Below are 17,981 nucleotides of genomic sequence, written 5' to 3'. Positions count from 1 at the left end.
AATGTTGGTATCCTAGTACAGGAAGAGGTCTGTATTAAGAAGCAAATTTTACAGTGATAGGCAAACAGCGTTACATTGAGGCAAATCCTTTTTAAAAGAGATGGCACATATTTCATATCAGTTCTCACAGGGAAGCATTTTAAGTCTCTAAATTCATGCTGACTAAAACTGGCATTTTACAAACCAGATGTGTTTGTTTAAAACTTTCTTCTCATCTGTAATACTATTAGGCAATCAAAAAACTATAGCTGTAAACTAGAGATTTAACAAGTGAGTAATGGTAGCAGAAGAAAATTCTGTGAAGAAAGTATCTTCACAGAAGTGAGTGAATAACAGGATAATAAATAAAATGGAGAAGAATTTGCTAGCGGTCCAGAAATAAAAACAAAACCAAAACCCACTATGGCTATGAGGACCTTACAAAGGTCACAGATGATAAAGACCAATTCAAACATCAACCCTTTGAGTTTCACTAATTTGTTTCCTGTTCTGAGCCTTATACATTTTAAATAAACCATTGCTTACATTTTTACTATAGATTTTCACTTAGCCAACTCATATACCGATCTTCTATTCCATACCCAATTTTAAGCCCATTATAGGAAAGTGCTCCATGGAATCCATCTTCACTGTGGTTATGTGTCACTTGAACTCAGAGTTCTACAGTCGTGTGATGTACATGAGTCCATCATCTCTTAAGATGTCATATTGACAGGTGATGATATAGGACAGGGGTAAACCATGCAACTTGTCATCAGCCAACAAAGGGGCTGCCCTCACATCTAAGAACCCTGGATATTTTTTTAGCCAGCTCAGAACTACCGTGGGTTGGAATATAACAAAGTGGCCTCTCTTAAACTTCTCAGTGAGCAAGGAACTCCAATTAACAAATCCGAACAGATGGTTTGATTTCATTGGTACATGTTGAAGAACATGACTTTTTCAAGTGATCTGTCTGTGGTAAAGTATTCACTCCAGAACTTGACCATGAATGGTTTGGACAGAACTAGAGAGTCTAGGTTTTTCTGATATGATAGTAAATCCATGTCAAGAGTCTGAAGGGCAGGATATATTAAAGACTGAAGCTTGAGTTTGATCTTGACATCTGGGTCTTCTATGAGCTGAAAAACAATTAAAAATAAGTTTCTTGAATAAATAATTTTCATTTGAAAACATTTTTATTTAAAAACAATATATTGATGTGAGATTAACTAAGATTCTCAACAAGATAATCAGAAACAACAAAAATATATCTCAGGAACTTTCCCATTTTCAATATTATAGGAATCTATAATTTAATACTATTAATGTAAGCAAAATAATTTGTGCTATTTTTTTTATTGGTGGGGAAAGAGACCATCTAATCTGTGATTAAAAAGCAAAATCTCAGTCTGGACATGGTGGCTCATGCCTGTAATCCCAGCCCTTTGGGAGGCCAAGGTGGGTGAATCACCTGAGGTCAGGAGCTCGATACCAGCCTTGGCCAACATGGTGAAACCCTGTCTCTACTAAAAATAGAAAAATTAGCCGGCATGGTGGCACATGCCTGTAATCCCAGCTACTGGGGAGGCTGAGGCAGGAGAATTGCTTGAACCCAGGAGGCAGAGGTTGCAGTGAGCCGAGATTGTGCCACTGCATTCCAGCCTAGGCAACTGCACTCCAGCCTGGGCAACAAAGCAAGACTCAGTCTCCAAAAAAAAGGATCAAATAACTAAGAATTCTAATTTGGCTCTAACACTGAACAAATTAGTTCTGAGTAATTCCCATAGTCCCTCTGTGAAACATGTGGGTCAGATTCACTCGTTTTCTAAATGGGAGTATTTCAAGTGTGTTCTTTCTCTTCATGCTGCAATCATCTGTATAATTATCTTTTTTAATTTCTATAGGGCAGTGGTATCCTAATTAGAAAATAACTCTCTCAGGTGTTATGTGGGAGATTGGGAGCCATAAATACAAAAATATTTATTAAAGTTGAGCAAGAACATATTAGGATTCTCAGTCCTGCTATAAAAATCTAATTCATTTTAATTTTAATGTTTTAAATATTCAAATTATAGTGGTGTTAAGACAAATATTATCTATAAATCAACATGCATATTTTCAGGGTGTGCTAAATGTTTCCTGTTAATGGGGTACTAAGTTAGGGGAGTAGAGACCAGCAATTTGAGTTTTAAGAATGACTTCAAGTGATTCTGATGCAAGCTAAAATTTGGGATCCACTGGTATAGGTCATAAATAGTGATTATTGAAGCTACATGCATTTGGATGCTTCTCAGATCGAAGTTTAATGGGTAAATTGGAAGTCTATTTCTGAAAACAAGCAACAGCATTTTCTATATAGTGTTGAAGAAAGTACAGCACGCTGACATTCTTTCTTTAACATAAATATAACACTTGCCAAAAATAAAAAATAAAATAAAATATGCACATACAGCAGCAAAACCAAATAGCAGTAAATTTTATTTTATTACATTTAAAACAAAGTTAATAACAGGAACCACTTAGTAAAATAAAATATTTATAAGTCCATTAGAATATTTTTTATGTAAAAATAATTTCTGAATTTAAATAATCAGTTTAGTGTTATAGCTCAAGTAAGATTGCCACACACATTCCATTTAGCTCAATATCTAGTATGAAAGATGCTGTTTACATTACTAGAGGTGTGGTAAATAATTAAGTAGGTAGCTAATAGGTGGCTGATTTTAGATAAGGAAAAACACAAAAATATTTTGTGTTTTACCAATAAATTCAATTTTACAGGTAACTAAATCTTTGAACGTGCAGTTATTTTATTAATCTGTCTTTTATTGTTAAATAAAATAAACATAGAAAATAAAGCACATAGGCTGGGCACGGTGGCTCACGCCTGTAATCCCAGTACTTTGGGAGGCCAAGGCAGGCGGATCACGAGGTCAAGAGATCGAGACCATCCTGGCCAACATGGTGAAACCCCGTCTCCATTAAAAATACAAAAGTTAGCTGGGCATAGTGGCGCATGCCTGTAGTCCCAGCTACTTGTGAGGCTGAGGCAGGAGAATTGCTTGAACCCGGGAAGCGGAAGTTGCAGTGAGCCGAGATGGCACCACAGAACTCCAGCCTGGGCGACAGAGCGAGACTCCGTCAAAAAAAAAAAAAAAAAAGAAAAGAAAAGAAAATAAAGCACATAGCTTCATAAAACAGAAATGCAAAATACAACGAATATTTGTAAGGTTCAGGGAGTTCACCATATGCCCTGAATTGATCATTTACCTTTCTTCCCTCCCAGAAATCACCACTCTTTATTTTATGGTATTTAACATTGCAAGTTTGTTTAGAATTATACCACCTGTGCGCATTTTTAATCCACGTAGCTTATCTGGTTAAGGAAATTCTATCTATTCCTAGTTAACCAATAATGATAACAATTATTGTGACTTTTCCCAAATTCTTTTTCTGCATCTAGTGAGATACTATATGATTTTGCTTCTGTAATTTACTAATATGAGGAAAATTAACTGATTTTTATAAAATACAGTTTCCTTCCATTATTAGCAACTTGATAATGGTATATTTTGTTCATGTTGCTAATATCTTAGTTTTATGCGTGTTATTGGTTCATTGTTTTATTCCTGAAATTAATTTGCTCTTGTTTCCTGAAAACAATCTGCTCTTGCTTGATTGGTTATAAAAAATATGCTTCTCTGAAAATAAATCAGAGAATATACACTGTTTTCCTATCCTATGGCATACTTCATGTTTATTTGGAATTATTTCATCTTTGAATGTTTAATGTGTATTACCAATGAGGTTTTCTACTGGTACTGTATTTTGAGTATCTCTTATTCAAAATGCCTGGGACAAAAATGTTTCAGATTTCTGTTTTTTTTTAAATTTTATTTTGGAATATTTGTATCATACCTACTAGTTCAGCATCCCCAATCCAAAAAATTAATATCCAAAATGCTCTAGTTAGTATTTTCTTTGAGTGTCATATTGGTGCTCATAACGTTTTACATTCTGGAGCATTTTGAATTTTGAATTTTCAAGTTAGGGATATTCAACCTGTACTGATTTAATTATTTTAGTCATTATTAAATGGCTCAGATTTTTATTTCTCGTGTCTATCTGGTGAGTTATATTTTTCTTGGAATTTGATTATTTAAATATGTTTCCATTTTGTTTTAAGTGAGAAGTTTTTCAAGATACCCCTTTTAAGACTTACAGTGTGCATTATTAACTTATTAAAGGGTAATTCTTTTTTATTTCTGAAGGTTCTACATACAATCTTACCCCTTTTTCAATTCTGTCATTAATCTCTGTTTCTCTCTGCTTGTCTTTCTAGAGATTTTACAATTTTATTCATCTTTTCAAAGTATTAAGTTTTTGCTTTTCATTCATACTACTGAAGTTTGTTAGGAATATCATAATTTCTGATATTATCATTATTACTATCTCCCTTGTATTTTTAGGGACTTCTGTTCTTTTTTTAAAAGAATTATTGAGTCAGATACATATTTTTAGCCTTTCTTATTATCTAATATATGCTTTTAAGGATATACAAATTCCTATAAATATTGCTGTAAATGTGGAGAACATTTAAAAGATATAAAAGCATCATAGCCCAGTACTTCATCCATTTAAAAAAAAATCCTTGTGTGCTTGCTTGTTCTTCTGTTCTTTATACATCCATTACATGAAATGTGTTGTTGTTATTCCAGCAGTCTTTCAGCTTACTATTATTGTTGTCTGCTTATTCTTTTAATTATTGAAAGAGGTACCCTTAAATTTCTTGCTGTAATTGTGGACTTGTGTATTTTTCCCTGCACTTCTGTTAATATTTTCTTCATTTATTTTAAGGCCATATTATTAAATCCACGCAGATTTAGGGTGTTGTATTTTCTTGGTAATTTAAACTTTTTCTGTAATGATGTAACCTTCTTTTTTAAGCTAGCAATATCTTTAAATGTGTTTTTATGGTATGTATTTTCCACCCATTTACTTTCAAATGTTCTGCTTATGTCTTTAATATGCCATTTATAAACTACATATGATCAGAAATTGTTTATTCAGCTACTCTGACAAACTTGGTTTTACAACCAGATCATTTAGGTCACTTATATTTAATCTAATTATTAAAGTGTTTGGTTTCAACCTACTACTTCGTTTTATTATCCTTTTTTTTTTCTATTTTTGCCTACTTTCATATTAACCTTTCAATTATTGTATTTTTTCCTCTAACAGTTTAGAAATTATACAGTTTCTATACTTTAAATTGTTGTCCTCAGTGTTACAATGTGCTATTTATTAACTTCTCAAAGGCTAATGAACATATCAAATGCCAATTCTAACTTTTTATCTCCTTTAGGATAATAAAAAGAGTTTATAAGACTTAAAGTCCTTCCCACTCCTCTTATAGCTCCCTTTTTTCTTATATTTTAATTTTATATATGTTATTTTAAACTATCCAAGCTTATTAAGGTTTCTCTACATCTTATCACATTCTTGCCCTTTGCTTCTTCCTACATCTTAACCTTTTATCTGTGTTTTCATTTTGTCTAAAATGCTTTATTTAAAGTATCTTTCAATTTGTCCTATTAAGGACAGCAAGCTGTCTTCGTTCTCATTTATCTAAATATGTCTCTGTTTCTCCTTTATTCTTAAATAATATCTTTGTGAGGCATAAAGTTAGGTTGGCCGTCATGTCATGTTTGTTCTGTACATTAATATTATCATTCCACTGGCCTAGAGCTTACATTGTTGCTGTTGAGAAGTAAGCTTTTAGTATAACTGGTACTTCTGTAAAGGTACATTATACACACACACACACACACACACACACATATATATATATATAAAATATTTTTTTTTTGAGATGGGGTTTTGCTCTTGTCACCCAGGTTGGAGTGCAGTGACGTGATCTTGGCTCACTGCAACCTCTGCCTCCTGAGTTTAAGAGAGTCTTCTGCCTCAACCTCCCAAGTAGCTGAGATTACAGGCACCCACCACCACGCCTGGCTATTTTTTTGTATTTTTGGTAGAGACATGGTTTCACCATGTTGGTCAGGCTGGTCTTGAACTCCTGACCTAAGGTGATCCACCCACCTTGGCCTCCCAAAGTGCTGGGATTACAGGCGTGAGCCACCGCACCCAGCCTACTGTTATATTTTTAAATATCTCTTTCTCCCATTCTCTTACCTCTCTTTTTGGTATAACATTTAAAGCACTATTGGATTTTCAGACTGTATCTACTATATCTTGAATCTTCTTTTTTGTGTTATTTATCTTTTTGGCTCTTCAAGCTTCATTTTGCCTAGTTACATGAGTTGATATGACCCATCTTTCCCATCTTTCAATTTACAAATGATCTCTTCAGCTGTGTAAAATTACTTATGCCATTTTTAAGGTTTTAATTTTTATAAGTTTATTATTTTGTTTTAGAATTTGTTTTTTTTAAAAACCTCGAATTTTCTGCTGAAATTTGTAACCCTCATTTTGAATTCATTGAAGAAAGTAGGACAGTTGTTTCATGTTGTATGGCTGATAGCTCTAATATCTAAATTTTGTAGAGTATTTCTATTGTCTGCTGATTCAACTTGCTTTCCTTCATTGTTTCTTGCTTACTTGTTTGCCCAAGTATATTTTATAGTGTTTTGGGAATTCAATTTCACAAGGTATTTGCAAGAATAATTTAAAGACTATGATGGTACTGTATTTCTCCAGCAATGTCTTTTATGTATTTCAGTCAATCACACAGTAGTAATTACCACTCATACTACCTTAATTTAATTTAAATTCAAAGCTTGAGGTTCCTCTAGCCATCTGGATGATGTGCAGCAAGGCTTTAAATGGAAGTGTGTTTTGTTTTACATCAGGTTCACTTTGACTCTGAGAGTATATTTCTACAGGGCATCACTTAAAGAGGGGAGTGATTTATGAGTGTACTCATATCTGCAAGGATTTGAATGTATAACCCTGAGAAACTTCCAAAGCTCATCTTGGTTTAATTGTTTCCTTTTGACTATGCCTTTAGGGCAAAGAGGATGCTGAGTGGTAGAATTATTTTTTGTGAAGTTTTCTCTCTTTAGTCTTTTAAAATTTTTGGCCTAGAACTTTTCTATATCTTATTAGCCCTTTACAAGATATTTTAGCTAGATTTTTAATAATTATGGATCAGAATTAACTGGTTCATCATTTTAGAAGTCTAAACTCCATAAGAGGAAAGGCTTATTATGTAATATAATAAAAATAAATTGATGCTTGAAGAGATTAGGTGGCTTGTCTAAGGTCACAGCTGGACATTGCTTCAGCTCCAATAATCTGTGTCTCCTGATGGATTAATTGTACTGCACTAGGGGGCCTCTCAGAGCAACAATGTGTAGGCAATATAGAGTTCAATTTTGGGGAAGTTGCATGTATCTGTTCTATAGTATATTAGAATGAATCACAAAATTTGTATTTTTCCTTTGGCTAGAAATCAGAAAAAGGTTATCGTGAATGTACCAATAACCAAAATGTATACATTTCCAAAGTATATAAAATAAATAATAAAATCAGCAAAAACAATATTTTTTGCACAGTAAATTTAGATGTGACATTTATTATCAAAGTCAGTTATTCAAGTGCAGAATCAGTTATTAAACTATAGACATTAATTTGCAAAGTTTATGTAATTATTTTTCTCTATAGAAACATTGCTTCTAAGACATCACTGCCTGGTTTATTATGTCAAAAAAAAAACAGTAACAAAAACAATTTTATCCATAATATAGTAGGCTAGTTATAATTATGGAATACTTTAAATTGACAACTCATTGGTGTGCAATTTTAGCTAAATGTCATATAAATAGTGTGAATAATATATGAAAAGTATAATTCCTTCTGCAAGTATATGGTATCTATGAATCTGCTAACATTTTTTTTTCTAAAAATTGTATCTGAAATAAATATATTTAAGCCTAGGATATTTAAGAAATAAAACAATTCTGAGCACCATACCTGTTGGGTCACTGCTGCAGCTAAATTTCCACCAGCAGTGTCTCCAGAAATGCCAATTCTTTTAGGCTCTGTACCATATTTTTCAAGAATATCTTCGCATAACAACCATCTTAGTGCATTATATACATCTTCAAATTGATTTGGAAAATGATATTTAGGTGCTATTCTGTAGCTGTGGGCAAAATAACAATTTTTAAGTCAACTATTTTAAATTAAAAAGTATATGATTTTCTGCTCACTCTAACCCTAAAATCCAAAGTAATTTTTTCTTTACCAAACCTGATATTTTGGGTCATCACAAATCCAAAAACAGATTTCATCCTTATGATGATGCCCTATATGAAAACTTTTACAAAGGTCATTTACACAAGTAAATTCATTAATACAAAACTTGGATTAGGTTTAAGGAAAAAACAAACACAAGCAGGTGTTACATTTCCCTAGATAAATTTCTTCCAGAATGTTTTTTTCTGTGATCATTATACTTTGGTGGTAACCAATAAATGGTAAGCAAATCTTCAGAACTGTTAGATTCTACTTTAATCTAATGTTCAGTTGGCATATGGTCACTGCTGTATTTTTTCATATGGGTTCTCCATTTTTCTTTTTTTTTTATTATTATACTTTAAGTTTTAGGGTACATGTGCACAATGTGAGGTTAGTTACATATGTATACATGTGCCATGCTGGTGTGTCACACACATTAACTCGTCATTTAGCATTAGGTATATCTCCTAATGATATCCCTCCCCACTCCCCGCACCCCACAACAGTTCCCAGAGTGTGATGTTCCTCTTCCTGTGTCCATGTGTTCTCATTGTTCAGTTCCCATCTATGAGTGAGAACATGCGGTGTTTGGTTTTTTGTCCTTGTGATAGTTTACTGAGAATGATGATTTCCAATTTCATCCATGTCCCTACAAAGGACATGAACTCATCATTTTTTATGGCTGCATAGTATTCCATGGTGTATATGTGCCACATTTTCTTAATCCAGTCTATCATTGTTGGACATTGGGTTGGTTCCAAGTCTTTGCTGTTGTGAATAGTGCCACAATAAACATATGTATGCATGTGTCTTTATAGCAGCATGATTTGTAGTCCTTTGGGTATATACCCAGTAATGGGATGGCTGAGTCAAATGGTATTTCTAGTTCTAGATCCCTGAGGAATCGCCACACTGACTTCTACAATGGTTGAACTAGTTTACAGTCCCACCAACAGTGTAAAAGTGTTCCTATTTATCCACATCCTCTCCAGCACCTGTTGTTTCCTGACTTTTTAATGATTGCCATTCTAACTGGTGTCAGATGGTATCTCATTGTGGTTTTGATTTGCATTTCTCTGATGGCCAGCGATGGTGAGCATTTTTTCATGTGTCTTTTGGCTGCATAAATGTCTTCTTTTGAGAAATGTCTGTTCATATCCTTTGCCCACTTTTTGATGGGGTTGTTTGTTTTTTTCTTGTAAATTTGTTTGAGTTCATCGTAGATTCTGGATATTAGCCCTTTGTTAGGTGAGTAGGTTGTGAAAGTTTTCTCCCATTTTGTAGGTTGCCTGTTCACTCTGATAGTAGTTTCTTTTGCTGTGCAGAAGCTCTTTAGTTTCATTAGATCCCATTTGTCAGTTTTGGCTTTTGTTGCCATTGCTTTTGGTGTTTTAGACATGAAGTCCTTGCCCATGCCTATGTCCTGAATGGTAATGCCTAGGTTTTCTTCTAGGGTTTTTATGGTTTTAGGTCTAACATTTAAGTCTTTAATCCATCTTGAATTGATTTTTGTATAAGGTGTAAAGAAGGGATCCAGTTTCAGCTTTCTACATATGGCTAGCCAGTTTTCCCAGCACCATTTATTAAATAGGGAATCCTTTCCCCATTGCTTGTTTTCTTAGGTTTGTCAAAGATCAGATAGTTGTAGATATGCGGCGTTATTTCTGAGGGCTCTGTTCTATTCCATTGATCTATATCTCTGTTTTAGTACCAGTAACATAAAGATGTTCTTTGAAACCAACGAGAACAAAGACACAACATACCAGAATCTCTGGGACACATTCAAAGCAGTGTGTAGAGGGAAATTTATAGCACTAAATGCCCACAAGAGAAAGCAGGAAAGATCCAAAATTGACACCCTAACATCACAATTAAAAGAACTAGAAAAGCAAGAGCAAACACATTCAAAAGCTAGCAGAAGGCAAGAAATAACTAAAATCAGAGCAGAACTGAAGGAAATAGAGACCAAAAAAATCCTTCAAAAAATTAACGAATCCAGGAGTTGGTTTTTTTTAAAGGATCAACAAAATTGATAGACTGCTAGCAAGACTAATAAAGAAGAAAAGAGAGAAGAATCAAATAGATGCAATAAAAAATGATAAAGGGGATATCACCACCGATCCCACAGAAATACAAACTACCATCAGAGAATACTACAAACACCTCTATGCAAATAAACTAGAAAATCCAGAAAAAATGGATAAATTCCTCGACACATACACTCTCCCAAGACTAAACCAGGAAGAAGTTGAATCTCTGAATAGACCAATAACAGGATCTGAAATTGTGGCAATAATCAATAGCTTATCAACCAACAAAAGTCCAGGACCAGACGGATTCACAGCCGAATTCTACGAGAGGTACAAGGAGGAACTGGTACCATTCTTTCTGAAACTATTCCAATCAATAGAAAAAGAGGGAATCCTCCCTAACTCATTGTATGAGGCCAGCATCATCCTGATACCAAAGCCGGGTAGAGACACAACCAGAAAAGAGAATTTTAGACCAATATCCTTGATGAACATTGATGCAAAAATCCTCAATGAAATACTGGCAAACCGAATCCAGCAGCACATCAAAAAGCTTATCCACCATGATCAAGTGGGCTTCATCCCTGGGATGTAAGGCTGGTTCAATACACGCAAATCAATAAATGTAATCCAGCATATAAACAGAACCAAAGACAAAAACCACATGATTATCTCAATAGATGCAGAAAAGGCCTTTGACAAAATTCACCAATCTTCATGCTAAAAACTCTCAAAAAATTAGGTATTGATGGGACGTATCTCAAAATAATAAGACCTATCTATGACAAACCCACAGCCAATATCATACTGAATGGGCAAAAACTGGAAGCATTCCCTTTGAAAACTGGCACAAGACAGGGATGCCCTCTCTCACCACTCCTATTCAACATAGTGTTGGAAGTTCTGGCCAGGGCAATTAGGCAGGAGAAAGAAATAAAGGGTATTCAATTAGGAAAAGAGGAAGTCAAATTGTCCCTGTTTGTAGACGACATGATTGTATATCTAGAAAACTCCATTGTCTCAGCCCAAAATCTCCTTAAGCTGATAAGCAACTTCAGCAAAGTCTCAGGATACAAAATCAGTGTACAAAATCACAAGCATTCTTATACACCAATAACAGACAAACAGAGAGGCAAATCATGAGTGAACTCCCATTCACAATTGCTTCAAAGAAAATAAAATACTTAGGAATCCAACTTACAAGGGACGTGAAGGACCTCTTCAAAGAGAACTACAAACCACTGCTCAATGAAATAAAAGAGGATACAAACAAATGGAAGAACATTCCATGCTCATGGGTAGGAAGAATCAATATCGTGAAAATGGCCATACTGCCCAAGATAATTTATAGATTCAATGCCATCCCCATCAAGCTACCAATGACTTTCTTCACAGAATTGGAAAAAACTACTTTCAAGTTCATATGGATCCAAGAAAGAGCCCGCATCGCCAAGTCAATCCTAAGCCAAAAGAACAAAGCTGGAGGCATCATGCTACCTGACTTCAAACTATACTACAAGGGCTCTTCATTTTTCTACTCATTTTTATTGGGTCCATTTTCCAGTAATTACTGATCTAGAATGCTTTTTGAGAATAGATTTTGCTTGTGTTCCCTTGTGCAATATGGTGGCTAATTGCTTTTAGTGAAGGATTTTACTCTGACATACCTTGTAGTACCTTTGCTTTATCATCTAATCCTCAAAACAACCCTATTATTTACAAAATATTATATGATTCCCAGTTTAAAGATGAGGAAACTAAGCTAAAGAGATCACATTCAACTTGTACAAAGTCGCAGAATTAATTTTAGAACCCAGATTTGAACCTGATTCTCTGATTTCAAAGCCCTCATTCTTATTAACTCTGCTAGTGAAAACTAGGCTGGAAATCCAGCAGAAGTAATTTGTGCATAAGATCCAATAGTTTAATTGTATTCTAATTATTTCTAAACTTCCTGTTTCTGATTCCTGTTTGATCTGATTTATTATTTCCTGTGTCTGTTCCTGTAATGCTCAACCTCATTTTCTCTATGCTCACTCTCTCAATTTCTTGGCATAACCAAAGAAAGACCAAAAAAAGCTGAGAGCATTTTCCTATATAAAGCATTTGGCCAAAACCCAAACAAACCAAGAGTGCTCTTACTTGGTTGATACAACAACAGCATCAAGTCTATCAGCTGTTCGTCTTGACAGAAAGTCATAATTAAACAAAGCTGAAATTAAAAAAAAAAAAAGCAGCCAAATGAATTGATGAGTGTTTTTTTCCAACAGAAAACCTACTAGTACACCTTGTTCCTCACTGATATACTCTAGAGAAAATATTTCTAATATTTTATCGTAATTATAGAACATGAATTCTTCCCAGTGTTCCTTTTCATGAGCATTGTCAGCTTTTTCATCCATTCCTACATTTTTACACTGGATCGTTTAAGCCAATTTTGTCTCCTCAAGATTAATCTCCTTCATTTAGCAGGTGTTAGGTCTTGAAAGTACAAACACATATATATTAACTCCAACTTTAAGGAAGTCACAGTCTGCTGGAGACAGGGGTAGGGAGGACAGGCATACAAACCAAAAGCAATAATGCAAAATAATAGTTTCTTTAATGGAGTACAGAAAATGCTCTTTGGAAATCAAATTAGACTTCACAGAAACTCCCAGAGAAAGATAGAGAAGAGCAAACAGGAAGTAGAGAGAGCTAAGACTTGAATTAGGTATTCATATTTTCTTTGTAGACAAGAAAGAATGTGTTTTCTTCTGTTTTGTTGTTTTGTTTTGTTTTGGTATGTGATGGATTGGGGATGGGTCACACTTGTTTGCTATGGGGCTTGGGCAAATGCTTCCTTTTCCAGATAAGACAATTGTTAAAAGATAAATAGAATTTGGTAGTAACAAGTGTCAGGAGAAATCATACAGTGGTGAAGGAGAAGTAACAGGATATGAGGTTCTTACAAAGCCTATTTCTTGGGGGCCATGGAAAGAGGAGTAGATATTATTATCTTGTGATGTTTCCAAAATTAGGTGCTGAGTATTCTTGACATGTCAAATACACACTAAGTCTTAAGTTTTTATTTAACCTTTACTATAAAAAGTCATGCTCATATTTTTGATTGGAATACATATTTTTATGTTTTCTTTAATATTGAAATAGAAAGTATCAGACAAATGTTATTTTTTTCTGAGTTTATTCTTATTTAATTCCTTTACTTTAGTAAACATATTTTCATTCTTCACTGATACTTTGATGTAAAAGTTTTCAAAGAAATGCTTTGGGCAGAAGAGACTCATGGAAACTGGTATGTCATACTCAGGTTTTGTGTTAGAAACATCACTGCATTGTTAAGTGATGACTTTACTATCTGAATTTAGAGAAAATGATAGAATCACTCCATTTACTACTCCAATTTACATTCCCAATCTACATCGATACCCATCAGCACCTATTTTTCTTCTGTCACAAATGAAGATATGCCCCTCCTCCTGTGTTTTGCCAATTCTTCCCATCTGCATTGAATCCAATTTGCTTCCACATTCTCTAGGTCAGATAAACCCCCATCCCTTCCTCTAGCTACCACTCCCCACGTTTCTCCAATGTACCTCAATTTACCACCATCTTAACTTCAGCTTATAATCATGTTCATAGACCTCCCATACATAATTATAAAATATATATAATAGAAAACATATAATATAAAATATATTTATATACAAATAAAATAATTTTAGATTCTATAGCAAATAAAATTACATATAAAATATAAATATATAAATACACGAGTGCATTAAACAAAATATATATGATATAATATGAAATCAAAATAAAATACCCCTATTCAACTCTATTTTTTTAATCTAACGCCTTCTTTCTCATTTCCTTAATATTTAAGCCTATAAAAAGACTAGAGTTACCATTTCTATTTCCTCATATTTAATCCACTGTTCAACTCACCTCATTGTTTTCTACTGCAACTTTCTATCAAATCTGCAATTAATAATAAATGTCTAAGTGCGTGAAACATGTTCTCTTCTTACCTGAGATTTGCTACAGCTTTTGGTATTTATTATGCCCTCTTTCAGAATGAGATTTAAAATAGTTCTTTTAAATCTACATAGCTCCAAAGAAATAAATTTTGGACAGCTGAAGTGTTTTGTTATCTGACATGTGTGTCTTGATATGATGGAGTCAACATTTCAGTAAAATGTATGTTATATGATAAACTAAAACTTTTAACATGGAACACATACCAGCATCCCCCATACACCAACCACCACCATGAATATAAACTAAGTCCCTTCTTAGTATCTCTGACTTTAGTGTTGGCATGTATACACGGACAGGAATATTACTGAAAGTTGTCTCCATCATGGTGACATTTTCATCAGATGTACGTGGGACTTCTTGAAAGCTCACAAAGAACATTGCAGTATTCATAAAATGATTGATTCCCAAGAGTTCAACTAACAAAGCCTAAAAGGAGATATAGGAAAAAAAGTACTAGTTTACAGATATCAAATGCCAGCGTTGCTTATGAACACAGAACTATACATAGGTATTCCCAATGGTCCTGTTTCGTAGTCTCACAGGTGAATCTGAACGGCACAGTTGGAAATACTGGAGGTTTAGTGGTGTTGCCACATAGTTGCCTTAGGTTAAAAAAAAGTAAAGAATTACTGAGGAATTACAACTTGATAGATTCCATGCTAGACAGTTTGAGTTACAAAGATAAGTAAGACAAATTCTCTTTTCTAAAGAAGCTCAGATTCAAGAAGCAAAAACAAATGTATTAGCTATTACAAAACAACATAACTGCATATCTCATAGATACGTACAAAGAACTTTGGTAGTGGTCAGTGGGTCAACTAGCTGCCTGGATGAGAAGTGAAAAGGAGTGGGTGAGCTCTGATATGAGTACTGAAAGGGAAGTAGAGTTCGGCCAAAGGGGAAAATCTCATGCTAGGCCAAAGCAATCACCACAAGGACACTTCTGTTGTAATCAGAGAAATGCATGTAGTTTGGTAAAGCAATAAAGATGTCTGTACAAGGATCCATGAAAGAAAAGAGACCTCCAGAGGTGAATATGAGCCAAATCCTAATGGACCTATAATGTTGGGATTCCAAGGATGAGAAAGACTTGCTTTCCTATCTTAAGTTGGAAACGTGGATTAAAGTGCTGGGTGATCAAACAGCTAGCTGAACCTCTTTCCTATTAATGCAAATTAAATAAGTACAAAAGAAATAACAAAATTGTCTATTTTCAACACTAAATTGTCCCCACCCTATTCCTGAAGAGGAAGTCAGGAAATAGCAGTTCCCAGAACTCCTTGGTAGAACTCAGAAAAGGAATAAGGCAAAAAAGACAAATAACTTCAGAAATAAAACCAAGGTAAAGAAACTCAAGGTATTATATAAGATAGAAACGAAAAAGCAAACACAAGGAAGTGAAATGTAAAAAGAGACTAAGCACTTTCAAAGAGAAATGTCATTATTTTAGTATATAAATATATATATACACAAAATAAATACAAATAATAAAGCAAAACAATGACCCAAAATAAATATTTGTATAAATAATTCCAGAATAACTTTTTAAAAATAAGACTTGAAGCTATATTCCAGGGAAACTGACCCAAGTCCAGTAACAACATACACTGGACCACTTAACAAGTTTGAACTGAGTGAGTCTACTTACACACAGATTTTTAAAAATTAAACTTGAGGATGAAAAATATAATATATGTGGTATGCAAAACCCGTACATACAGAGGACCAACTCTATATGCTAATAAAATGACTAGAAAATTAAATAACTAATAGAAAATGAAAATGTGGGGCTGAATGTAGTGGCTGATGCCTGTAGTCCCAGCATGTTGGAGGCAAAGGTTTGGGGGATTGCTTGAGGCCAGGAGTTTAAAACTAGCCTGGGCAACAGAACAAGTCCCCATCTCTACAAAAAATGTTTAAAAAAATAGCTAAGCATGGTGGCATGTGCCTATGGCCCTAACTGTTAGCTCAGGAGGCCAAGTAGTGGGAGGATCACTTGAGCCCAGGAGTTCCAGGCTGCAGTAAGCTATGATCACCACTGCACTCCACCCTGGGCAACAGAGAGATCAAGAACCTGTCTTTAAAACAAACAAACAAACAAAAACCATAAAGAGGGCCGGGCATGGTGGCTCATGCCTGTAATCCCAGCACTTTGGGAGGTCGAGGTGGGTGGGTCACCTGAGGTCGGGGGGTTCAAGACCAGCATGGCCAACATGGCGAAACTCCGTCTCTACTAAAAATAGAAAAATGCGCTGGGTGCGGTGGCGCACGCCTGTAATCCCAGCTACTTGGGAGGCTGAGGCAGGAGAATCACTTGAACCCAGGAGACAGAGGTTGCAATGAGCTGAGATTGGAGCACTGCACTCCAGCCTGGGCAATAGAGCAAGACTCTGTCTCTAAAAAATAAAAATAAAAATAGAAAAAACAAACAAACAAAAACCTTGAGAATAAGGCATGTATCCTACTTATTCAGAGCTGCATTAAATGCCAGTAGAGAATGTTGAAACACCTAAAAAATATATGCAAGGAAACAGAGTGTGAGCCAAGCGTTAAATATCCAGGCTAAGTGTCCTGGCGTTATCTTTTTCTTCTGCTCCAAGAAGGCAATTTGCTACAGAGAAGTTTCCAGGAAATCATGAATGGCTTCATATCCAAGTAGTTAGCCTCACTAGAAAAAAACCACAGGTCTCCGAGGGCCAGTGTGGACACTGGGGGCAGCCAGCCAGGGAGCTGCCCTGTTGCCTCAGCGGCTCACTCTCCTTCAACTGAGAATCATGCTGTGTTCAATTTCCCTTGACCTTTTGACAGAATATTTCAGTGAGAATGCATTTTCATGCCTGAATCCAAGATTGTTGTGTAGAATTTTCTATAACTAATCACAGTGCTGCTCAATTCTACCTTTTCTGAAGTTTATACTTCATAAATGCTTCATTCTGTCAGTATTCACGCCATGAAAATCACAGTAAGATTAATTGTTTTTCTCAGCCAGCATATTTCATTTTCTAATATTTAAAATTAAAATTACTTGAATACTTCCTTCATACTTATTCTGTTAGGGATTTGTGTTAAAGAACAAATTTTTTTTTTTTTTTTAAGGTTTGAAAATCGTCAAGCAAACTTTAAGAGCAAAATTTCCAAGACAGCAGAAAGTTTTAAAAATAATATAGCTGGTAATTATTTTCTCCTGATTAAACTTAAATATTCACAGAGACAATGAAATTCTGAACTTACCAAATTTGTTACCATTTTCACAGGTGTAGCTATCCACACCAGTTGCCAGAGTTCCTCAATATTATCTGAGAGAGGAATGTAAACATAATATGCCCCAAGGACCCCTGCAATCAGAAACAAAATAGTCTTTCTTCCCATGATGTTTCCCTTCTGCTCTTTCTACTTTGGCAACACAGCAAATACATGTTTGAAACATGCAGTGGCTGAATTTTCATTGTTTTAAACCCTGCCATAAAGTGTTACATAACTTCCTGAGTACAAATTCCACTGTTCAGTTTTTCATTTCATGGGCAGACCCTAAATAAATATACTTAGCAGAAATACAAAGGTGAGCTCTGAGAAACAATCAGCACTTATTTTCTGCAAGTTCTGTCAAATCCAACAGCCTTATTACGTTGCTAGGCAGTTAGTAAACAAACATTTAATGCACAATTA

General features: G+C 34.7%; 1 protein-coding gene across 1 annotated transcript; it reads right to left on the bottom strand.

Moving 5' to 3' along the window:
- Positions 1-532: 532 nt before the first annotated feature.
- Positions 533-17,684, bottom strand: LOC100451808 (arylacetamide deacetylase). Its single transcript, XM_024244971.3, is given in 7 exon segments — positions 533-654; positions 657-929; positions 932-1,121; positions 7,978-8,149; positions 12,417-12,486; positions 14,519-14,741; positions 17,547-17,684. Coding segments are annotated over 7 exon segments (1,188 nt in total).
- Positions 17,685-17,981: the final 297 nt, after the last annotated feature.

This window comes from Pongo abelii, chromosome 2, assembly GCF_028885655.2.
Source record: "Pongo abelii isolate AG06213 chromosome 2, NHGRI_mPonAbe1-v2.0_pri, whole genome shotgun sequence".
Classification (NCBI taxonomy): Eukaryota; Metazoa; Chordata; class Mammalia; order Primates; family Hominidae; genus Pongo; species Pongo abelii.
Note: the sequence above shows the minus strand (reverse complement) of the source record. Positions and strands in the feature narration are given on the sequence as shown.